The 25,669-nt window shown below is 48.0% G+C and overlaps 2 protein-coding genes and 1 long non-coding RNA gene across 3 annotated transcripts; all 3 read left to right on the top strand.

Moving 5' to 3' along the window:
- The first annotated feature begins 13,130 nt into the window (after positions 1–13,130).
- LOC123090894 (protein NRT1/ PTR FAMILY 8.3) lies at positions 13,131–17,006 on the top strand. Its single transcript, XM_044512249.1, has 5 exons — positions 13,131–13,510; positions 14,291–14,396; positions 14,487–14,704; positions 15,152–15,708; positions 15,924–17,006. Exons 1-5 carry the CDS (start codon positions 13,457–13,459, stop codon positions 16,744–16,746), a joined length of 1,758 nt encoding a protein of 585 aa, XP_044368184.1. The 5' UTR covers positions 13,131–13,456; the 3' UTR covers positions 16,747–17,006.
- A 3,701-nt stretch (positions 17,007–20,707) lies between these two features.
- On the top strand, positions 20,708–22,693 carry LOC123090895 (probable protein kinase At2g41970). Its single transcript, XM_044512250.1, has 4 exons — positions 20,708–20,946; positions 21,335–22,116; positions 22,224–22,310; positions 22,401–22,693. The coding sequence occupies exons 1-4, from the start codon at positions 20,865–20,867 to the stop codon at positions 22,518–22,520; spliced, it is 1,071 nt and encodes a 356-aa protein (XP_044368185.1). The 5' UTR covers positions 20,708–20,864; the 3' UTR covers positions 22,521–22,693.
- A 332-nt stretch (positions 22,694–23,025) lies between these two features.
- LOC123090896 (uncharacterized) lies at positions 23,026–25,381 on the top strand. The gene is made up of 2 exons (XR_006442651.1): positions 23,026–23,173; positions 25,088–25,381. It is a non-coding gene; the product is annotated as an uncharacterized lncRNA (long non-coding RNA).
- The last annotated feature ends 288 nt before the right edge of the window (positions 25,382–25,669 follow it).

Genomic DNA, 25,669 nt, shown 5'->3' with positions numbered 1-25,669 from the left:
GTTGATGGTTATTAAAACCACTAGTTTCAAGAAGGGCAAGGGAAAGAAGGGATACTTCATGAAACGGCAAATCAGTTGCTTCTCTAGTGAAGAAACCCAAGGTTGAACCCAAACCCAAGACTAAGTGCTTCTGTAATGAGGGGAACGGTCATTGAAGCAGAACTACCCTAGATACTTGGTAGATGAGAAGGCTGGCAAGGTCGACAGAAGTATTTTGGATATATGTTATTATTAATGTGTACTTTACTAGTACTCCTAGTAGCACCAGGGTAATAAATACCGGTTCGGTTGCTAAGTGTAGTAACTCAAAATAAAAGGCTACGGAGACTAGCTAAAGGTGAGATGACGATATGTGTTGGAAGTGTTTCCGAGGTTGATGTGATCAAACATCGCACGTTCCCTCTACCATCGGGATTGGTGTTAAACCTAAATAATTGTTATTTGGTGTTTGCGTTGAGCATAGACATGATTGGATTATGTTTATCACGATACGGTTATTCATTTAAGGAGAATAATGGTTAACCTATTTATTTGAATAATACCTTCAATGGTCTTGCACCTAAAATGAATGGTTTATTGAATCTCGATCGTAGTGATACACATGTTCATGCCAAAAGAGATAAGATAGTAATGATAGTACCACATACTTGTGGCACTGCCATTTGAGTCATATTGGTATAAAACTCATGAAGAAGCTCCATGTTGATGGATCTTTGGACTCACTCGTTTCTGAAAAGATTGAGACATGCGAACCATGTCTATTGGTACATATGCATGAAGAAACTCCATACAGATGGATCGTTTGGACTCACTTGATTTTGAATCACTTGAGACATGGAAATCATACCACATGGGCAAGATGACTGAAAGGCCTCGTTTTCAGTGAGATGGAACATGAAAGAAACTTGTTGGAAGTAATACATTTTGATGTGTGCAGTCCAATGAGTGCCGAGGCACGCAGTGGATATCGTTATGTTCTTACTTCACAGATGATTTGAGTAGATGCTAAGTATATTTACTTGATGAAACACAAGTCTGAATTATTGAAAGGTTCAAGTAATTTCAGAGTGAAGTTGAAGATCGTCGTGACAAGAGGATAAAATGTCTATGATATGATCATAGAGATGAATATCTGAGTTACGAGTTTGGCACACAATTAAGACATTGTGGAAATTGTTTCACAACTAATACCGTCTGGAACACCATAGTGTGATGGTGTGTCCGAACATCATAACTGCACCCTATTGGATATGGTGCATACCATGATGTCTCTTATCGAACTGCCACTATCGTTTATGGGTTAGGCATTAGAGACAACTGCATTCACTTTAAATAGGGCACCACGCAATTCCGTTGAGATGACACCGTATGAACTATGGTTTAGAGAAACCTAAGCTGTCATTTCTTAAAAGTTTGGGGCTGCGACGCTTATGTGAAAAAGTTTCAGGCTGATAAGCTCGAACCCAAAGCGGATAAATGCATCTTCATAGGACACCCAAAAATAGTTGGGTATACCTCCTGTCTCAGATCTGGAAGCAAAAGAGATTGTTTCTAGAATTGGGTCCTTTCTCGAGGAAAAGTTTCTCTTGAAAGAATTGAGTGGGAGGATGGTGGAGACTTGATGAGGTTACTGAACCGTCACTTCAACTAGTGTGTAGCAGGGCACATGAAGTTGTTCCTGTGGCGCCTACACCAATTGAAGTGGAAGCTGGTGATATTGATCATGAAACTTCGGATCAAGTCACTACCAAAACTCGTAGGTCGACAAGGATACGTACTACTTCAGAGTGGTACATAATCCTGTCTTGGAGGTCATGTTGCTAGACAACAATGAACCTACGAGCTATAGAGTAGTGATGGTGGGCCCGGATTCCGACAAATGGCTCGAGGCCATAAAATCCGAGAGAGAATCCATGTATGAAAACAAAGTATAGACTTTGAAAGAACTACTTGATGGTCGTAAGGCTGTTGGGTACAGATGGATTTTAAAAGGAAGACGGACAATGATGGTAAGTATCACCATTAAGAAAGCTCGACTTGCCGTTAAGATGTTTTCCGACAAGTTCAAGGAGTTGACTGCGATGAGACTTTCTCACTCGTAGCGATGCTAAGAGTCTGTTGGAATTATATTAGCAGTTACTGCATTATTTATGAAATCTTGCAGATAGGATGTCAAAACATTGTTTCCTCGACAATTTTCTTGAGGAAAGGTTGTATATGATACAACCAAAAGGTTTTTTCAATCCTATAAGATGCTAACAAGTATGCCAAGCTCCATCAATCCTTCTAAGGATAGGAGTAAGCATCTCGGAGTTGGAATATACGCTTTGATGAGGTAATCAAAGATTTTGGGTTTATACAAAGTTTATGAGAAACTTGTATTTCCAAAGAAGTGAGTGGGAGCACTATAGAATTCCTGATGAGTATATGTTGTTGACATATTGTTGATCGGAAATGATGTAGAATTTCTGGAAAGCATATAGGGTTGTTTGAAAAGTGTTTTTCAATGGAAAACCTGTATTAAGCTACTTGAACATTGAGCATCAAGATCTATAAGGATAGATCAAAACGCTTAATAGTACTTCCAAATGAATACATACCGTGACAAGATTTTGAAGGAGTTCAAAATAGATCGGAAAAGAAGGAGTTCTTGGCTGTGTTATAAGGTGTGAGTATTGAGTAAGACTCAAGACCTGACCACGACAGAAGAGAGAGAAAGGACGAAGGTCATCCCCTATGCTTTAGACGTAGGCTCTACAGTATGCTATGCTGTGTACCGCACCTGAAGTGTGCCTTGCCATGAGTCAGTCAAGGGGTACAAGAGTGATCCAGGTATGGATCAAAGGACAACGGTTAAATTTATCCTTAGTAACTAGTGGACTAAGGAATTTTTCTCGATTATGGAGGTGGTAAAAGAGTTCATGGTAAAGGGTTACGTCGATGCAAACTTTGACACTAATTCGGATGACTCTGAGTAGTAAAACCGGATTCGTATAGTAAAGCAGTTTTTTGGAATAGCTCAAAATAGCGTGTGGTAGCTGCATCTACAAGATGACATAGAGATTTGTAAAGCACACACGGATCTGAAAGGTTCAGACCCTTTGACTAATAACCTCTCTCACAAGCAAGATATGATCAAACCCCATGGGTGTTGGATTCATTACAATCACATAGTGATGTGAACTAGATTATTGACTCTAGTGCAAGTGGGAGACTGTTGGAAATATGCCCTAGAGGTAATAATAAAATGGTTATTATTATATTTCCTTGTTCATGATAATTGTCTATTGTTCATGCTATAATTGTATTAACTGGAAACCATAATACATGTGTGAATACATAGACCACAACATGTCCCTAGTGAGCCTCTAGGTGACTAGCTCGTTGATCAATAGATGGTTATGGTTTCCTGACCATGGACACTGGATGTCATTGATAACGGGATCACATCATTAGGAGAATGATGTGATGTACAAGACCCAATCCTAAGCATAGCACAAGGTCGTGTAGTTCGTCTGCTAAGAGCTTTTCTAATGTCAAGTATCATTTATTTAGACCATGAGATTGTGTAACTCCCGGATACCGTAGGAATGCTTTGGGAGTACCAAACGTCACAACGTAACTAGGTGGCTATAAAGGTGCACTACAGGTAGCTCCAAAAGTGTCTGCTGAGTTGGCACGAAGCGAGACTGGGATTTGTCACTTCGTATGACGGAGAGGTATCTCTGGGCCCACTCGGTAATGCATCATCATAATGACCTCAGTGTGACTAATTAAGGAGTTAGTCACGGGATCATGCATTAGGGAACGAGTAAAGAGACTTGCCGGTAACGAGATTGAACGAGGTATGGGGGTACCGACGATCGAATCTCGGGCAAGTAACATACCGATAGACAAAGGGAATTGTATACGGGATTGATTGAATCCCCGACATCGTGGTTCATCCGATGAGATCATCGTGGAATATGTGGGAGCCAATATGGGTATCTAGATCCCTCTATTGGTTATTGGCCGAGAGGTGTCTCGGTCATGTCTGCATGGTTTCCGAACCCGTAGGGTCTACACACTTAAGGTACGGTGACGCTAGAGTTATTATGGGAAATAGTATGTGGTTACCGAAGGTTGTTCGGAGTCCTGGATGAGATCCCAAACGTGACGAAGAACTCCAGAACAGTCTGGAGGTGAAGATCGATATATTAAATGAAGGGTATTGGAGTCCGGAATTGTCCCGGGGGTACCGGGTGATGACCAGCGTGTCCGAAAGGGGTTTCGGAGGCCCCGACAAGCATTGGGGGGCCTTATGGGCCAAGGGGAGGGGGCACATCAGCCCACTAAGGGGCTGAGTGCCCCTCCCACCCCATCTCACGTAACCTGGAGAGGTTGGGGTGCCTCCCCTAGGGAAGCCACCCCTCTCGGCTTGGGGGGCAAGTTTCCTAGGGGTCGGCGCGCCCAAACCCATCTAGGGTTTGCCCTGTGGCCGCCGCCCCTCCCCTAGGGAAACCCTAGGGCGCCTCCTCCTGCCCCCTCCCCCCTATATATAGTGAGGGAGAGAGAGGGTAGCCGCACCCCCTTCCCTGGCGCGGTCCCTTCCTCCTCCAACTCTTCCTCCTCCTCCATAGTGCTTGGAGAAGCCCTGCAGGAATACCACAAGCTCCACCACCATGCTGTCGTGCTGCCGGAGCTCTCCCTCAACTTCTCCTCTCCCCTTGCTGGATCAAGAAGGAGGAGACGTCCCCGGGTTGTATGTGTGTTGAACACGGAGGTGCCGTCCGTTCGGCGCTAGATCGGATCTTCCGCGATTTGAATCGCCGCGATTACGACTCCATCAACCGCGTTCTAGTAACGCTTCCGCTTAATGATATTCAAGGGTATGAAGATGCACTCCCTCTCTCTCTCTCTCTCGTTGCTAGTATCTCCTAGACTGATCTTGGTAAAACATAGGAAAATTTTGAATTATTGCTACGTTCCCCAAACATTTATTTCCTTATTTCATGATAAATGTTTATTATTCATGCTAGAATTGTATTAACCGCAAACTTAGTACATGTGCGAATACATAGACAAAACATATAGTCCCTAGTATGCCTCTACTTGACTAGTTCGTTAATCAAAGATGGTTAAGTTTCCTAACCATAGACATGTGTTGTCATTTGATGAACGGGATCACATCATTAGGAGAATGATGTGATGGACATGACCCATCCGTTAGCTTAGCATTATGATCATGTTAGTTTCATTGCTACTGCTTTCTTCATGACTTATACAAGTTCCTTAGACTATGAGATTGTGCAACTCCCGAATATCGAAGGAACACTTTGTGTGCTACCAAACGTCACAATGTAAAAGGGTGATTATAAAGGTTCTCTACCGGTGTCCCAGAAGGTGTTTGTTGGGTTGGCATATATCGAGATTAGGATTTGTCACTCCGTGTTTTGGAGAGGTATCTCTGGGCCCTCTTGGTAATACTCATCACTATAAGACTTGCAAGCATTGTAACTAATGAGTTAGTTGCAGGATGAAGTATTAAGGAACGAGTAAAGAGACTTGCCGATAATGAGATTGAACTAGGTATGAAGATACCGATGATGGAATCTCAGGTAAGTAACATACTGATGACAAAGGGAATAACATATGTTGTCACAAGGTTCTACCGATAAAGATCTGCGTAGAATATGTAGGAACCAATATGGGCATCCAGGTTCCGCTATTGGTTATTGATCAGAGAAGTGTCTCGGTCATGTCTACATAGTTCTTGAACCCATAGGGTCTGCACGCTTAACGTTCGTTGACGATATAGTATTATATGAGTTATGTATGTTGGTGACCGAATGTTGTTCGGAGTCCCGGATGAGATCACGGACATGACGAGGAGCTCTGGAGGTAAATATTAATATATTGGATGATATGGTTAGGCCAAGGGGTCAGGCCCACGAGGCGATAAGTCGGTGCAAAAGGAGTTTCGCGGAGGCCAGGGGGCCAAACCCTGGAGACCTTGGCGTCTGGCCCTGGGCCAGACGCTGAGGCCCATCACGTCTGGGACAGACGCCAAGGATTGTGGCATTTGGTCCTGGAGTCCGAGTGAGACTCTTGCCTTTCGGGCAAAACCGACTTTGAGGAGGCTTTGGTTCCAAGTTTCGACCCCAGGGCTCAACATATAAATAGAGGGGCAAGGATAGCACAAAGGACACATCAAGAAACACCAAGCCATGTGCCGGCAACCCCGTCCCCTCTAGTTTATCCTCCGTCATAGTTTCCGTAGTGCTTAGGCGAAGCCCTATGGATATTGTTCTTCACCAACACCGTCACCACGCCGTCGTGCTGCCGGAACTCATTTACTAATTCGCCCGTCTTGCTGGATCAAGAAGGCGAGGATGTCATCGAGCTGAATGTGTGCTGAACACAGAGGTGTCGTATGTTCAGTACTTGATCGGGGCGGATCATGAAGGTGTACGACTACATGAACCGCGTTGATAAACTCTTCCGCTTAGCGATCTTCAAGGGTATGAATATACACTCCCCCTCTCGTTGCTATGCATCACATAGATAGATCTTACGTGATCATAGGATTTTTTTGAAATTACCGCGTTCCCCAACAAAGCCCTGCGTCGGTAACATCACTATCACCGTCACCACGCCGTTGTGCTGATGCAACTCTCCCTCGGCATCAACTGGAACAAGAGCTCGAGGGACGTCATCGAGCTAAATGTGTGCTGGACGCGAAGGTGCCGTTCGGTGCTTGGATCGGTTGGATCACGAAGACATTCGACTACATCAACCGTGTTACTAAACGCTTTCGCTTTCGATCTACGAGGGTACGTGGATACACTCTCCCCGCTCATTGCTATGCTTCTCCTAGATAGGTCTTGTGTGATCGTAGGATTTTTTTTGAAATACTACGTTCCCCAACAGATTTTGACAAACGTTTGGTTTCCACATCTTGATCATGATCCGGTGGTACGGGGTTGCTTAGACTCGGGCTAGGGAGAAATCCCTGCTTGGCTTGCCGATGTTGGTTGATACGTCTCCAATGTATCTATACTTTATGAAGTATTCATACCATGTTTACAAAAAATTTATATGGTTTTGGTATGATTTGAATGGAACTAACTCTGACTGATGTTGTTTTCAGCAAAACTACTGTGGTGTTGTTTTTTGTGCAAAAATAGAAGTTCTCAAAATGGGCTAAAACTTTTTGATGATTTTTTTTGGAACAAAAGAGAACTAGGAAGCTTTGGTGGAGCACCAGAAGACTCACAGGGGCCCCACGAGCCACCTAGACGTGCCCTGGTGCCTCATGGGCCCCCTGTGGCACCTCTTTGCGTGAGACCGCCGCCAAAAATTCCTATATATTCAGAAACCCCCGAAAGTTAACCTAGAATTTCAACTCCGCCGCCGCAAGCCTCCGTACCTTTGAAATGCCATCTGGAGCCCTGTTCCGGCACCCTGCCGGAGGGGGAAATCATCACCGCAGGCCATCTTCATCATCCCAGCAGCCACCATGACGAGGAGGGAGTACACCCTCAGGGCTGAGGGTATGTACTAGTAGCTATGTGTTTAATCTCTCTCTCTCTCTCTCTCTCTCTCTCTCTTGTTCTTGATTTGGCACGATCTTGATGTACCACGAGCTTTGTTAATATAGTTGGATCATATGGTGTTTTCCCTCTCTATCTTGTTGTGATGAATTGAGTTTTTACCTTTGAGGTTTCACTATTATCGGATTGAATACTTGTTGGATTTGAGAACACTTGATGTATGTCTTGCATATGAATACATGTGGTGACAATGGGGTATTATATTGATTCACTTGACGTATGTTTGGCACTCAACTCGTGGATTCCCGAGGTGACAATGGGGTAATCTATGCATGGGGGTTGATGCACATTTCCGTCCTACTTTCTCCGGTAGAAATCTTGGGGCACTCTTGGAAGTTCTTTGTGTTGGATTGAATATTAAGAATCTGAAGTTGTTTCATGCATATCGAATAATCAACTCATGGATACTTGTGGTGACATTGGAGTATCTAGGTGACATTAGAGTTGGTTGATGCGTATCATATGGTGTTATTTTAGTATGAACTCTAGGGTTGTTTGTGACACTTACATGGATGGCTCAATAGATTGATCGGAAAAGATAACTTTGAGGTGGTTTCGTACCCTACAAACAATATCTTCTTAAGTTTTTCCGCTTGATAAGAACTTTGGAGTGATTCTTTGCCGCACATTGAGGGGTTTTTATATGATTCAGTTATGTTAGCACCGTTGAGAGATTTCACTAGTGAAAGTATGAGCCATAAGCCTTGTTTCTAAGCATTGTAATAAAGTTTGTGCTCCATTTTATCAGTTGCTACCTTGTTGTTTTTATATTTTCAGATTACAAAAACCTATATCTATTATATATACTACACTTGTATCACCATCTCTTTTACGAACTAGTTCACCTATACAATTTGCCATTGTATTGGGTGTGTTGGGGACACAAGAGATTTCTTGTATTTGGTTGCAGGGTTGTTTGAGAGAGACCATCTTCATCCTACGCCTCCCACGGATTGATAAACTTTAGGTCATCCACTTGAGGGAAAATTGTTATTGTCCTACAAAACTATGCGCTTGGAGGCCCAACACGAGTCTACAGGAATAAGTTGTGTAGTAGACATCACTGATAGCAGCGATGCTTGCGAGTGTCATTCCCTCCTTGTAAATGCTGCATGGCCTCTATCTATGCCCCTCTTCAAGCACCGGGGGAAAACTCTAGGTCTGATTCTGCGGTTCGGACAGCGACGACGCCACGGCGTCATTCTCCTGCTTGAAGGTCGTTTTTGTTTGCATGCGGCGTCCAGGGTGTTGGTTTCTTGGAGATGTTGGACGTCATAATTGATGGAAATATGCCCTAGAGGCAATAATAAAGTTGTTATTTTATATTTCCTTATTCATGATAAAGGTTTATTATTCATGCTAGAAATGTATTGATCGGAAACCTTAATACATGTGTGAATATATAAACAAACACCGTGTCCCTAGTGAGCCTCTACTAGACTAGCTCGTTGATCAAAGATGGTTAAGGTTTCCTAACCATGGACATGAGTTGTCATTTGATAATGGGTTCACATAATTAGGAGAATGATGTGATGTACAAGACCCATCCGTTAGCTTAGCATAATGATTCTTCAGTTTTATTGCTATTGCTTTCTTCATGTAAAATACATATTCCTTCGACTATGAGATTATGCAACTCCCAGATACCGGAGGACTGCCTTTGTGCTATCAAACGTCACAACGTAACTGAGTGATTATAAATATGCTCTACAGGTATCTCCGAAGGTGTTTGTTGAGTTGGCATAGATCGAGATTAGGATTTGTCACTTCGAGTATCAGAGATGTATCTCTGGGCCCTCTCGGTAATACACATCATAAGCTTGCAAGCAAACGACTAAGGAGTTAGTCACGAGGTGATGTATTACGGAACGAGTAAAAAGACTTGCCGATAACGAGATTGAACTAGGTATAGAGATACCGATGATTGAATCTCGGGCAAGTAACATACCTATGGACAAAGGGAATTACGTATGTTATCATAACGGTTCGGCTGATAAAGATCTTCATAGAATATGTAGGAGCCAATATGGGCATCCAGGTTCCGCTACTGGTTATTGATCGGAGAGGTGTCTCGGTCATGTCTACATAGTTCTCGAACTCGTAGGGTCTGCACGCTTATCGTTCGATGACGATTTAGTATTAAATGAGTTATGTGATTTGGTGACCGAATGTTGTTCGTAGTCCCGGATGAGATCACGGACATGACGAGGAGTCTCAAAATGGTCGAGAGGTAAAGATTGATATATAGGACGATAGTATTCGAACACCGGAAGTGTTTTGGGGGGTATCGGGTACTTATCGGGTCACCGGAAGGGGTTCCGGGCACCCCCGGCAAAAGATATGGGCCTTATGGGCCAAGAGGGGAAACACACCAGCCACAAGGGGTTGGTGCGCCCCCCATATGGGCCGGCCTAAGGAGGTGAAGGAAAGGGGTGAAGGGAAAGGAAGGTGTGGATTAGGATTCCCACTTCCTTCCCTCTCCCCCCCCTCTTTCCTTCTCCCTCGGTTATATATGGCAGGGGGCGGCTTGGGAGGGACTCGAAGTAGGATTCCTCCTACTTGGGCGCGTCCTATGACTTCTTCTCCCTCCCTCCCACCTATATATATGTGGGAGGGGGGCGCCTAGCACACAACAGACAATTGCCTAGCCGTGTGCGGCGCCCCCTCCACCGTTTACACCCCCGGTCATATTTTCATAGTGTTTAGGCGAAGCCCTGTGGAGATCACTTCACCATCATTGTCACCACACCATCGTGCTGACGGAACTCATCTACTACCTCGACGTATTGCTGGATCAAGAAGGCGAGGGACGTCACCGAGCTGAACGTGTGCAGAATGCGGAGGTGGCGTGCGTTCGGTACTTGATCGGTTGAAGCGCGAAAAAGTTCGACTACATCAACCGCGTTGTGAAACGCTTCTGCTTACGGTCTACAAGGGTACGTAGACACACTCTCCCCCTCGTTGTTATGCATCTCCATGGATAGATCATTGCGTGTGCTTACAATTTTTTTTGTTTTCCATACAACGATTTCCAACAATATTGGTTTCTGGCTACTGCTCAAGGCGTGGGCTTCCAAGGCGCAATGTACGACTTCCAGGGTGCTTCCCATGTCTTTCGCCTCCGACTAGGCCGGGTCTTGCAGCCCACTTGTCGATCTCCTGGCGGTCTGGTGGGGGTATGTTGCTCCAATCAAGTTTGGAGTCGTGGCTGCGCGGCGGGGGTTCTCATGAGGTCGCGACGCGGTCTGGGTTTCTGGTGTCCCATCTCCTCGCCTTCCATGGTTAGAGTCTGGACCGGGAGGGGGGTAGTTATGTTCTCTTTCTTCTATCAATGAAAAAATAGACAAGCTTTCTATATTCGCGAAAAAACATACATGCGCAATTTTTTTGCCCGACTCCAAAATTCTTAAAAATTACCCTTCATCTACGGAAAGATGGCATTTCCCATAAAAGTGCCACATCAGCTAGCCGCCACTATAGTCCGCCGCACCGCTGTCACACCCACCATGCCATCGACCGCGGCCTCCACCGACCACTGCCATTGCCGCCGGAGTTTGCCGTCACTGTCGTGCTCGTGCCACCGCCAAAAACCACCTTTAGTAGATCAAGGCTTTGTGTCTTGGTCACATGAGTGAGTTCTCAACCCTCAAAATAAATAAATAAGTGAGTTCTCTGGTGGCTAGGAAATGGCACTATTAATAACTAAAATGCAAACAGTGATTACAAATGCATACTTAGAGCAACTTCAATGGGGCGACCCATTTTGTCCGCCGCGTCCGTTTGGGTCGGCGCGGACAAAAGTGGCGGCCCAACGCGCCGACCCAAACCCATTTCACGTCCGCGTCGACGCATTTACGGCCCAAATTTGCGCCCGAAATGCGTCAGCAAGGACGCGCCGCGCGTCTTCTCGCCGTCCATCGTGTCCCCACCTGGCGGCCACCCAACCGCCACCGGTCGTCTTATTTATGACGACCACCGATAGCGGGCCCATGCGTCAGCCAGTGGGCGCGTCCTGTTTTAACCACGCGTGCGGCGGGGTCGGCCTCGTCCACATCTGGCCCCCCACCACTCCCTTTGCTTCCTCGCCGGCGACCGCAAACCCTAGTGCGGCCATGGGCCTCTTCGGCAGCAGCAAGGGCAAGGGCAAGGGCACTCCCGGTGCCTCGTCATCCCGAGCTTCCCCTCCCCCTCCACCGCTGGCGCGTTTCCATCCTGAACGCCGGCGCCTGCACATCCCGGTGCACCAAGCGCGGTGGCACTGGGAGTACAGGCAGCCCTCCCCTACCCCGACGTGATGCTGCCGCACCATTGGCATTTGGATCCAAACCGGATCCCGGTGCCGGCGGTCCCACGGACCCAGCGGGCGCACGACGATGAGGTGCGCCGGCGCTGCGCGCTGCTCACATCGGAGCAGCGTCGGCTGCCAGAGTACGCCGCCGACTCTCCCAACTGGTAGGCTTGGTTCGCCCTCGAACACGAGGAGCAACGGCGCGCGGGTGTCGACGTCGTCCCGCCGCCGTTCCCACCGCCGCCCCCGGATGTAGAGCCGCAGGACATGGAGGCGGAGGCGGAGTACCAAGCCGCCCTCGAGGAGGCCCTGCAGCACGCGCTGGAGGCTAGCCGCATCGACGAGGACGCGCACTGGGATGGGCTGGAGCAAGCCCTTGCCCTGTCGGCGGCGGGGGACTCCGTCCACTCCCCGCTCTTCGTGCCGCCGCCTCCACCGTCGCCGCCCGTCCAGCCCAAGCCGGAGTCGTCGCGTAAGCGCTCCCCGCCTCCACCCACTTGGCCGGGGGAGGCCTACTCGTGGACGGGCCAGTACCGCGAGTGGGTCAGCGCGTCTCTCGTCCACTTCGCCGCCACGCCGGTGGCGAGGAGCAAAGGCGCTGCGACGCCATGCTCGAACGCGACGCGAAGGCGCTCCGGCTAGAGAAGGAGGAGGAGGAGCGCGCGCGGCTTGCTGCAATGCCGCCACCCCAGCAGACGCCGGAGGAGGCTGCCCTGGCAGCGTACCAGGCGGCGTTCGGGTGGGCTGGCCCTGCTTCGGTCTTCATCGACCTCACCGACGATGGCGGCATCGAGGCCAAGGGCAAGGGCAAGGCCGACGACGTTTAGGGCAGCGTGCAGGGCGGCAGCAGGCGGGCGCAGACTTTTTTTTAATGTTTATTATATTTAGGTGGACTTTGGCCGGCGTTTGACCGGCCACTTTATGTTTAATTATGTTTATTTATGTTTATTTCGTGCAAACTTGTTTTTTTCCGTGCCGGCACATTTGGGTCGGCCTTCCTGTTGGGCGGTCAAGCCGACTCATTTTAAAATGCGGACGCGCACGTCCGCCTGATCGATCCAAACGGACAAAAAGCGGACAAAGCGCGCGTCCGTTTGGATCGCCCCGCTTAGTGGCGAGAACTTGACATTGCCGTTCCAACCGACGGAGCGTCGAAGTGGGACTCACAAATGCAACCACTACTTTGGTTGGTATCCAGAATCTGATGAATCGAATAAGGTGATGGGAGGAATCCTTAAACATTGCTGAGACACGCAAGTGGCACCGATCCCTTCCTTCGTCCCCCTTCCCCTTGCTTGCTTATCCTCGTTCCAGTCGGTCGTTCTCCCCTGGCCCCAAGCCAAGACCTCCAACCACCACTCCGACTCCAGATTCCTTCTCCCACCCCAACTCCCTCCCTGAAGACTAGCCGGTGCTCGTGCCGTGCCCTTCACTGTTTCCGGTTGGACTTTGGACCCTGCGTATCCAGATCTACAAGTTTCCCTCCCTCCATATATTCAGCTTCCGAGCAGAGTATCCCAGCCCCAACCCGCCGTTCTCTCGCGCGCCGATCGGACCGGAGGCTCGCCGTTCCACCATGGCAGAGGCCGGCGACCCCACCCTGGAGCAGGGGCTCCTCGCTGACCCGGAGGTGAGTGGCTGCTCTGTCCGGTTCCGCCGTCTCGTTTCTTGAGACGAGATGGGTTCGGTTGGTTGGTGCCTTCCGCGGAAGCCCCGTGCGATCAGAGGCAGCGTGCTTAGGCGGGATCCCTAGTCTAGTCTAGCTACAACAGATCGTGCCTTTGCACCTTTGGTGTTGATTTAATTCATGGTTTATAGTTTATTAGGAAAAGATCAAAGAGTAACCTACTATCGGGCAGCTTCATAGACCACCGGCTGCGCTGAATTTGGATCGGGATATCTTTCCTTTTGTCTATCTATATGACTGGGTATCTCGATTATGGTGTTCCATATGGCATCCGTTTAATGTCTTGAGATTCCAATCGTGAGTTGAACTTGTTAGATTCGCATTGTTTCAGTTTGGTTTAAACCAACACGCGATTTGTGGGTGCTCAGCTGGACACCATGGGATTTCTCCTGGCCAAGATTTATGGTAGTCTTGCTCTTGCCTACACAGTTTTCCTAAGCTGGTGGACATGTCAGCCTATGAAACCATAACAGCATAACGCAACATTTGCTTCATCCTAGCCAAATATAATACTCTGAATTTTTGTCTGTCTTGTTCATTAGAAAGACAGCAATGTTTTCTTTCCAAGGTGAAAGACAGCAATGCTTTACTGTCCTAAAATGAAGTGACACAAGTCTATCTGTCAATGTACATTGACTCCTACTTAGATTTAATTCTTCAGTCATGACAAATTGAGCACTAATTATGTGATAACACAGCCGCACTAAATACTCCTGGTTTCAGGAATCGAACCAACTTACATACACTGGAGATGGATCCGTCGACTTTTCTGGAAACCCTGTCGTGAAGGAGAAAACTGGTAGATGGAAGGCATGCCCGTTCATCTTAGGTAACTTCTTGCAGCAAATATCAAAGTACGTTCTTTTGTTTACAACTAACTGTAGTTATGCGTAAAATAACTATTGTAACCAACCTGTAGGTAATGAATGCTGCGAGCGGTTGGCCTATTATGGCATCTCGACAAACCTTGTGACTTATTTGACGAAAAAACTGCATGATGGTAACTCCTCTGCTGCTAGAAACGTGACTACATGGCAGGGAACTTGCTATTTGACTCCCCTTATTGGAGCTATTCTGGCTGATGCATACTGGGGGAGGTATTGGACGATCGCAACGTTCTCCACAATATACTTCATTGTAAGTCATCTCTACTGAAATTTTGTCCTAATTCAAGTGTCAGTGCTTATAGATTCCTCAAATTGAAAGGAGATGCATTGTATGAGCTATGAGAGTAAATTTTCACCCTCCCCAACAGGGTTAGAACAGTAACATACTACTCCTCTGTAACTTTTTATAAGACGTTTTTAGAATCCATGATAGTGTCAAAAAACATCCTATTTTAAGTTGCAGAGGGAGTACTTCATATGGTGTATGCACTATGACATTATTTATGCTTGTGATGCGTCGTTTTCACAATAGATGTCTTGTAGTCTTTTAACTCCTGTATGCATTACTGTGAAAGGTGCATGTCAGTAGTATTCATATAGTTCTTGTGTACGAGCTCTTTGTTCATATCTGACTGCTATACTCAATTCTAACCTAACCTGGTTGGTATCATATCTTGACACTATGTTGTAATTGTAGGGGATGTCAGTACTGACTCTTTCAGCATCAGTTCCTATGCTCATGCCTCCATCTTGTGAAGGAGTCATTTGCCCAGAAGCCAGTCCTTTGCAGTATACCGTATTTTTTCTTGGTCTTTACCTGATTGCGCTCGGTACTGGTGGAATCAAGCCATGTGTCTCATCTTTTGGAGCGGATCAATTTGATGACACAGATCCGGCTGAGCGAATCCAGAAGGGATCTTTCTTCAATTGGTTCTATTTTTCAATAAACATTGGTGCTCTTATATCAAGCAGTTTTCTGGTTTGGGTGCAAGACAATTTAGGATGGGGATTAGGCTTTGGCATTCCGACAGTTTTCATGGGTCTTGCCATCATAAGCTTCTTCGCCGGCACGTCACTTTATAGATTCCAAAAGCCAGGTGGCAGTCCTATCACACGAGTATGCCAGGTAGTTGCTGCCACTTTGCGCAAGTGGAATGCACATGTTCCAGCTGACAGCTCTCTCTTGTACGAGCTACCAGATGGGGTTTCAGCAATTGAAGGGAGTCGGCAGTTGGAGCACACTGATGAACTCAGGTGAGCATATCAGTATAGCACAGCACCACAACTCCAGTCAGTTTATTTTCCTTTAAAGATCTAGGGCAAATTAATATTTGAACTTTATTAGTTGCTGATTCTTATTAACATATAGTTTTGATAAATTCCAACTTTAAAAACTAGATACAGTAGCCATTTGCTTTCGTGAATCCGTTCACTTTATTTTTTCAAATCCTAACTAGCATTTATTTCAGATGTCTGGACAAGGCGGCTACAATTACTGATCTTGATGTGAAAGAAGATAGCTTCAACAACCCATGGCGGGTGTGCACCGTCACCCAGGTGGAGGAACTGAAGATTTTGGTAAGGATGTTCCCTGTCTGGGCAACGACAATTGTGTTTTCAGCTGTCTATGCTCAGATGTCCACCATGTTTGTGGAACAAGGGATGGTGCTTGATCCAACGATCGGCTCATTCAAGATCCCTCCAGCATCTCTATCCACCTTTGACGTGGTTAGTGTCATCATATGGGTTCCTATCTACGACAGCATCCTGGTCCCGATAGCCAGGAGGTTCACCGGCAAGGAGAGGGGCTTTTCAGAGCTGCAGCGGATGGGCATCGGCCTGGTAATCTCCATCCTAGCAATGTCAGCAGCCGCGGTCCTCGAGATAAAAAGGCTGGCCATCGCCAGGGAGGCGCACCTGGTGGACCAGAACGTCCCGGTCCCGCTGAGCATCCTGTGGCAAATCCCTCAGTACTTCCTGGTCGGCGCCTCGGAGGTGTTCACCTTCATCGGGGCGCTCGAGTTCTTCTACGACCAGTCGCCGGACGCCATGAGGAGCCTCTGCAGCGCGCTGCAGCTCATCACCACCGCGCTCGGGAACTACCTCAGCGCCTTCATCCTCACCATGGTCGCCTACTTCACGACGAGGGGAGGGAGACCCGGGTGGATCCCCGACAACCTGAACGAGGGGCGCCTCGATAACTTCTTCTGGCTGCTCGCGGGGCTCAGCTTTCTCAACTTCTTGGTGTACGTGCTGTGCGCCAACAGGTTCAAGAGCAAGAAAGCGGCTTGAGCTTTTGATTGATGGTCAGAAAAGTTGGACGGCGTCGGAGCAACTTGCTTGAAAGGTCTAAAAGACTTGGGAGGTGTCATCCTGTACATGTATACTTCGAAATCTGTATATATGTTCCTCAGTACATTATCCCTCTGTTTAAGCACGTGTTTACTTTTTTAACAAGCTGTAATTCTCTCTGTATTAGAATCCAGTGTGGGTCATGGATCTCCTTTCATGTACATATATTTTATTCACTTGAAGTTAGCAAATTCAGCCCATCACGGAGCTGCAGTCTCCTGTTTAGCATTCAGTTTTTATGTCTTCTTATTAAGATGTGTACTGATATGTTAATCTTTCAACTCATCGTAACGTTGGATCAGCATGCATGTTGGAGCAGTGATGATTTAAAAGTGTTGAATGCTTAGAAGAGGATCTCCCCACCTTTGCCTGGAGCAAGTATGTTTTTTTGCTGCTCAGATGTTGTTTTGTTCGTGCCTTTTGACTCCGTTCCTGTAATTTGTTTTCTAGCAACACGCATAATTGCATGTCAAAACTTAACTTCTTGAACTTATTTTGTGTACTGGGAGCTTCGAGGACGTTGTTTTTCCCGGAAAAACAAGGCCTCGCCCAGGCTCCACATTTTTATTAATATGATATGATGCCCACTCGCCCAGCGGATATTGTCTTTGGAGGCCGAGCTCCATGAAACCCGGTTTTGAAAATTTTGAATTTTGTTGAATATCATATTTTCTACATTTCAAAAAATTCTGAAAAAAAAACACATATACATGAAGGCATAACACACATGTGTGTAAATTTTTAGGGCAAAATAAGTTGAAACGAGGGTTGTGCAAAAAAAAAATTCTGGGGATTTTTAACACGATACTATTCATCCTCCGGCCATGAATTTGTCATTTTTGTACAGGTCACATTTCATCGTTTTTCATTCTAAAATTTTATACACATAAACATAACATACTTGTTTACCTGCACAATTTGTTTCAGATTTTTTTGAAGCCAAAAAGTTTGAATTTTAATTTGTTCAAAAAAAAAAGGCCTCCATGGCTCCCGGGAGCCAAACGTCCGCTCTCCCTCGCCCAGCAAACAACAACAGATTCAGGTTTATAGCACTCGAGGTAAAAGGCACACGCGCCTAACCCAAAAGGGGCGAGGATAACGGGTGACAAGATCTTATAAAAAGGGAAAACAAAAGGAAAAACAATCGTAAACAACATCATACTCCCTCCGTCTCGAAATAAGTATCTTAATTTTGTACTAATTTTAGTATAAAGTTGTATTAAGCTTAAGACACTTATTTTGAGACTGAGGGTAAAACAGATGCAGAAACGGCAAGGCTGGAGCCAAACAGACATGTGCACGGATCTTCACTTAAGATTCTACGGATATAGCGTCGACTGAGACCTGGTTAAGTCTCAGTCGACTTAGATTTAGCATTCCTGTATGCATAATCTGCATCAGGGCTTCATGCCGATGCTGCTGTCACCAGCAACATTGCAGTCTACCAGCCTTCGCGAGGAGATGGCAGAAGGAAGCGCACCATCTTCAGCCAGGGCCCGCCCAGATTAGCAGTGGTGGAGAGCGAGCAAAACACCAGACCTCCCCTGGTGATTGCCTCCAGATTGGCACGCGACTTCCCCGCACACAGCACACTCCAGAGCTCGCACGACCACGACCCGGCAACGCTTCTCATCATGACCTGCAAACCTAGCCAAGGATCTCCACTAAAACAGAATTCGTTGCCGCATCCATATGGCCCAAAGAACAGACACATGCAACACATTAGCAGCAACACAGCTTGGAGGATGTGAGCTGGTCGTGGTTTTGGCCCTTTTTTTTTTGGTCATGAATACGCAATTTGGCTTTGTATTTTCTTGCTGGGTACATTCATTCCTGCATCTGCATGATCGACAATCTGAAACCAACCCTGCATTCTCTTGGAGTCTCCCACGAATGAGCAATGCTACACTTACTGTCGTTTTCTTACTGATGGGAGCTATCAGATTGGGGACAAGAGGGCGCCAGGCGTCCTATATCCGTCTTATACGTCCGGGCAGGCTTTCCGGTCACTAACCGGTCACAAAATACCGACCCAACCGAAGCTCACAAATGGGCCTCAAACGTCCGGGTTAACCGGCACCCCTCATATCCGTCTCAAATGTAGGACGGATATGAGGCGGGCCGGGCGCGTCCGCCACATCAGCCCGGCCCACCGCTGGCCCACCCCGACCCCAAAAAACCCTCTCCGACAGAAACCCTAGCTCACTTTGCTCCGCTCCGCTCCCCTCCCTAACGCTCTCATTTTCCCAATCTGCCAAATCCCTAGCGTCGGCGAGCATGTCCAGCACCGGCAGCCACTCCAATGGTAGCTCCGTAGACGAGGAGCTGGCGCTCGGTATCGCGCTCAAGCGCTCGTGGGTCGATACGAGCAGCAGCTCTCCGGGTCCGGTGCGACGCCCCCTGTTGCCCGTCACGGCAGCGCCGACCCGTCCCGCCCGTGCGCGGATCTGTGAGGCCTGCCCGATCTACTCCTCCCGCCCGGCCTCATCTACCTCCGGGCGCTGCTCCACGCGGCAGCGCTGGGTTCTAGTGCCCGCTCAGCCGACGCCGTGGATGCGGACTCCGAAGTCGTAGGCACGAGCTGCCCGCGGAGAGGCAGAGGGCAAGGGAGATGGTGGGCGGGTCCGACATGTCTGCATAGTTCGCTCGCCGCTCCTGGGTGCCCGACGAGGAGGACCGTCTCTTCGAGTGGGCGTGCCGCCGGTCACTGCCCGAGGCGGAGACGAAGGCCCGATGGCTCCGGAGGCTCAAAGCCAAGCAGCTTCGGCTCGGCATTGAGCAATCCGAGCGGGAGGCGGTGGAGGCAGCGAGGGAGGCCAAGCTCAAGCGCAAGCAAGACCGCGTTGTCCGACGCTTGCAAGGCTTCATCGTCATCTCCGATTCCTCCTCCTTCGACGGGTCCGATGGCTCCGACGTGGACCTGCCTCCTGCCGCAGACTCCTACAGCTGCGCCGGCGACCGGAAGGACAAAGGGTCGGCTCGGAAGTGGTGAAGATCCGTCTTTATTTTAAGTTTTTAGTTGTAGTTTGAACTTGTCCGTCGTATTATGTGTATTATGTGAACTTTGGCTATCTTTCGATGATCCGGCTGTGATCTGTCGATGAACCGATTGTGTATTTGTATGTCCGTTCATGATCTATGTAGTTCTTATCGATGTTGCATGGTTTAGTATGAATATAGAGACGGAATATAAGATACGTGGGTGTGGAGACGTGAAAATAGGGAGTGCTTAGTCAGTGTATGTGGACGCGTCCGCATATTTTTGAGGGGCCGAATTTACCGAGTCGGGCTATAGATGCTTTAAGTAAAGCATTTTCGCCCACGAATTGTAGGACATGCATGCATGGGCACTTTCTTACAATTCTGTCCTGCAGTTGGCGGGTCAACAACTTGTGATTAGAAAAGAAAAAATGATGCAAAGGCAGGGTCAAAGGGCGGGCGTCGCCATGGAGACGAGACGTGACTGGTTGCACGCGAGACGCGAGCACGTCGGGAGTGAGCTGCCGCGCACAAACGTGGTCGATCAGTTTGACCACAGTTTTCTTCTGAGTTCTGGACCTTCTGATGCATGCATCACCTTAACTAATTTGGCATTCCCAAACTATGTCCAGAATAAACTCATTTTGTTCCATAGATAAACTAAACAATCTCTTCTCATTGTGTTTGCCTGTCAGGGTGTACGCACGCCACGGTTATCCGCTGCCATACATGACAGGAGAAAGGGACGACAGTGGCATCTATATTGTTGGTTGGCTTGATACTGAGAGAAAAAACGAACGTGTGCGACATCAACTGCGCAGGTCGCACGTAGCCAAGCGAATGATTTGCAATCGGCCGCCGGGGATCGCGTCGACCGACCCACCGCGCATTGTCAACTGGTCTTCCCCTAACCGCCATCACCACCGCCACCCCGGCCCCTGCCCTGCCATATAGGACGGACCGCCTCAACTCAGTCTTGTCCATAGTTGACATAGCTAGATCCAGACCGGCCGGCAGCTAGCCTTGGAGCTGTTTTTGCTTGAGTTCGCCGCCGTGTGCGTCCGTTTCTTGGGTTGAGGATGTGGTGCTGCGCCGGCGAGAGGGAGGAGTACCACGGCCCGCCGGCCGGCAACTTTGCCACGCCGCCCCCGCGACCACCAGGTTCTTATACAGTACTATCCGTTACGTTCCACGAGCATTTGCGCTTCATCCTCCTAAAATGCAATCGTTTAGGGCTTCTTTGATTCAAAGGGTTTTTTAATAGGAATTTGGGGGACTAGAATTTTTAGGATTTTTTCTGGGTTGATTGTTTAATTCATAGGATTGAATTGTATAAGATTCTTTTTCTAAGGATTTCTTTGTGCTACTTCCCATAGGATTTCTAGTATCCGCTCAAACCACTCCGAAAGAATTCTTTGTTTTTTTTGTGATCAAACAATCCAAAATCTTGTAGCATTGAGATGGCCATGGCATTTAAGTCCTATATTTTTTCTATTCCGGTGCGTGTTTTGAGAATCATGTGAATCAAAGAGGCCCTTAATTGTTGCAGCGCAAGCTAGAGGGCCCAACGCGCCAAGGAACGGCGTGGGGCCGGCCAAGGTGCTGCCCATCAACGTCCCGGCGGTCACGCTGGCGGAGCTGAACCGCCTCACGGGCAACTTCGGCGCCCGGTCGCTGGTCGGGGAGGGCTCCTACGGCCGCGTGTATCGCGCCAAGCTGGCCACCGGTGAGACCGTGGCCGTCAAGATGTTCGACAATGGCGGCTCCGGGCAGTCGGAGGCCGAGTTCTGCGCGCAGTTGTCGGTGGTGTCGCGGCTCAAGAGCGACCACTTCACGCAGATGCTGGGCTACTGCCTGGAGCTCAACAACCGGATCGTGCTCTACGAGTTCGCCACCAACGGCTCCCTCTACGACATCCTGCACGGCAAGAAGGGCGTGCAGGGCGCCGAGCCCGGCCCGGCGCTCACGTGGGCCCAGCGCGCCCGGGTGGCCCTCGGCGCTGCCAGGGGGCTCGAGTACCTGCACGAGAAGGTGCAGCCGTCCGTGATCCACCGCGACGTCCGCTCCAGCAACGTGCTCGTCTTCGACGGCCATGAGGGCAAGATCGCCGACTTCAACCTCACCAACCAATCCGCCGACACGGCCGCACGCCTCCACTCCACCAAGGTGCTCGGCACGTTTGGGTACCACGCGCCCGAGTACGCCATGACCGGCCAGCTCACGCACAAGAGCGACGTCTACAGCTTCGGGGTCGTCCTCCTCGAGCTCCTCACCGGCAGGAAGCCCGTCGACCACACCATGCCCAAGGGCCAGCAGAGCCTCGTCACCTGGGTACGTATCTCTTCCTTGTTTGCTTTACTCCCTCCGTAAAAAAAATATAAGAGCGTCTAGACCATCCCAGAATGCATGTGTGACGATCGACATTGATCCTGCTACAGGCCACGCCGAGACTGAGCGAGGACAAGGTCAAGCAGTGCATCGATCCCAAGCTCAACAACGACTACCCGCCAAAAGCAGTGGCCAAGGTGCGTAATCCAGCTGAAGAAATTGATCGATGTTTCCATTCCCCATTGATATATCTATCTGTTTCAACTGATCTCTTGGCTTGTGTTCAGCTCGCGGCGGTGGCGGCCTTGTGCGTGCAGTACGAAGCCGACTTCAGGCCCAACATGACCATTGTCGTGAAGGCTCTCCAACCACTTGTCGGTGCCCGTCCGGGAGGAGGAGATCACTAGCTTAGAGAGAGATCCATGTCATGCATGTCAAGGCCTTCGCCCTCTCCCGCAGCTAGCCCTCTCCTGCAGCTAGCCTCTCTTGCAGCTAGATTTCTTTTGGTGGAACCCGTATTCATATGTTTAAATCCTACTAGAGTGCTCATATTTTTTCTTAATTATTCAGTATACAATCATGTGGGTGTTTACGTCTTTGTTGTGTTTATCCAAAATAGATTAGGGTCTTGAACCTCCCGAAATGGGCAACAAAACTTGGCAAAACCAGACATGGCAAATCTACTAGATGGGCTTTAACAGGCTCAAGGACCAACCTGGCCAATTGTTGCCACTTGCCCATCATCAAGCCCACACTGTTAGGTTGATCTCGTACCGATCGAGCCCAACGGCTCAACGGGCCGCTTGGCCTGCGCCCTGATCGGGGGCGCCCAACCCTCTTATGGGTGGTGGCCCCCTGTCGCAGCGCTATATAAAGAGGTGGGGGAGCCGGCTGCACGCGGTACGAGGTTCACCGTGCGCCGCAACCCCCACCGATATCCCTACCGATCTAGGGTTAGCGCACAAGCGACGGGAAGCTCCACCACAGCCACTGCCTCCTCGCCGACGACGCCCACTCGCCAACATGGCCGGCACGGCGGCCTCCTGGAGCCAAGGAGAAGGTAGTCACTCTTCCTCCTCTCATTTCTCTGCGATCCTCTCCAGATGCATAGACAGTGTATGTACAGATCGATCTATCCCGTATTTCTAGCCTACACGATCTATAGAATACAACGATGGTATCAGATACAAGGAGTGGGCATCGGATTTCGGGTAGAGATCAAGTCAAAAGCAAATAAAAAGAAATCACTGAAAAGAAAGCGCCTCCGCTGTGCCGCGCCGTTCCTTTCGATCCCCACACGCATCGGCAAGCCGAGGTGCGGGGAAGAACACTGCCTCCCCAAAGGGGCAAAAGGGCACCACCAACGCACCGCTTGACAGCGGCGCGCTCTCCCACGGGAGCTCGCGCACACCGGTAAGGGGGACAGAGGGGGCACCGCTGCTTCACGCTGTCGTTGTCCTCGGTGACACAGAGAGGAGACGCGGGTGGTGGAGAAACAAGGAAGGGGAAGAAGAGATGGGAGGAGCCCAGGCTCGCGCGGCGCGGTGGTTTTGATGCCGTTGCTGGTGGCCGGGGCGAAGCTCCTCCACCGGCGCCTCTCTCTGTCTCTATCAAAGAAGGAGCAATGGAAAAGAGGCGGCGCAGCGCGGTGGTTTTATGCCGCCGCCGGTGGCCGGGCCGGACGGCCGGGGCGCAGCCCCTTTTTCCGCCGTCTGAGGGAGAGAGAGAGAGAGAGAGAGAGAGAGAGATCGAACGGAGAATAGAATGGGGGCTCGAGGTTTCGGGTCTGGGACTCCGTCCCGTTTTTGTTCGAGAGAGAACGGTGGTCCACCGTCCGATCGCGTTGAACGATTTGGATTAAAACCCTAGCCTCCCCACTGGCCTTTTGGGCCGAAAGTGATCGCGGGCTAGGCCGAGGAAGGCCGGCTCACGCGGCGTGGCGCTGGAGCAGGCCATGGGCCGCTTCCTCCGCTGTGGGCCTTGAGCGTTGGGCGTGGCCGCAGCTGCATGCTGCGCCGTGGCCGTAGCAGCGTGATGGGCCAAGGCCAGCAGCCTCGCGCGCTGGGCCGAGGCAGGGCCAGTCCATTTTCTACAGTTTCCTTTTTCTACTCAAAAAATTTTCCAATGAAAATTCTGTTTAGAAAATATATAAAAAAAGTAGAACAGTTTCTGAAAATGAAAATATTTTTTTTTTCAGGAAAAGAAACATTCATGAATTTTATAAAAGAAAATAATAAAGTTCATGAATTTAGTTGGCAAAAAGAAAAGTTTCTGTAAACAATAAAAGTGCTCTTTTAAAAGAAAAGGAATTTTTTTGTAAAGAATAAAAAGTTCATGAATTTTTATTCATGTTTTTCCGCTGCGCAAATAATTAATAGTGTTCTTTTACAAAGAAAGTAAAAGTTTTATCCTCCAATTAAATTGGAACCAACCGGAAAATTAATTGAATGAACCGTTTTTGAGAGATGTTTTTTCACATGTAGGTGAAATCAGATTCAAATAGCTTCTACTATTATTTGATTAAAGTTTAATTATGGTATTCTTACTTTTTGAACAACGTTGATGATGACAATATTATAATTCTACGAATCTTATGTTCAAAGCTTAAATCTCTGATAAAATTTATAAATTTTTGGAGAACAGATAAAGATCAAGAAATGCTCTTGAACTAGAGAAATGTATATTTTTTGTTCCCGCTGCAATAAAGTTGATGATGATGGTTTAATAGACATACTATGAAAAAAAAAGTTTATACTATCATCACATTGTTTATGAGTTATATGCATTATTTCCATTTCCGCCCACAATGATATGGAATTAATGTAGAAGGATGATGTTTTATTCTAATTCTGCCCAATGGTGATTTTGAATATAAAAGAAAATTTTAAAAGTTTAATGTGCATATTTTTTAACCAGATCAACATGGGATTATTTTTATGCTCATTATTGTTGATTATTGGCTATTTTTTCTCAGACTAAAAGTTTTCCATGCCTTCATTCGTGAAAGCGAATGGCCGGGTACTTGTGACCCGAAAGATGACCAAGGTCATAACGTAAGGGAGTATTGTTGAGAATCTTGGTTGACGAATGTCTTTCATATACTCTCTATGAAGAAGATTTTTCAGTCAACACATTTTGAGTTGAAACAAGCAACATGTGTGTTTAATTTGACCAATGTCGGATCAATCATGTGTGTCAAAGAGCATTCAGATTTATTCCTAAATTTGATGATTGAATATGCAGTCAAAAGAGCCAATTCTGGCATTTATGTCCCTTATAGGGAATTACCCGCATGGCGGGAAAAGATGATTATGATAAAACCCGCATGGCAAGAAAAGTCTGGGAAAATCCTTGCGTAACTGGTATGGCGGCAGAAATTTTCTCAGACTTATCTTGTATGATAGGAGAAAGGCATGATGACTCATGTGATTTTAATGTGTCCCACTCTGGGAGAAAAGTATGGAGTAGCTATTATGCTTTTCTAGTATTGAGCGTACATCTTATGTGTAACGATCATTAAGCACTCAATAAATCCAAAGAGAATAAAAGTTACAGA

This window comes from Triticum aestivum, chromosome 4B, assembly GCF_018294505.1.
Source record: "Triticum aestivum cultivar Chinese Spring chromosome 4B, IWGSC CS RefSeq v2.1, whole genome shotgun sequence".
NCBI classification, from domain to species: Eukaryota; Viridiplantae; Streptophyta; class Magnoliopsida; order Poales; family Poaceae; genus Triticum; species Triticum aestivum.
Note: the sequence above shows the minus strand (reverse complement) of the source record. Positions and strands in the feature narration are given on the sequence as shown.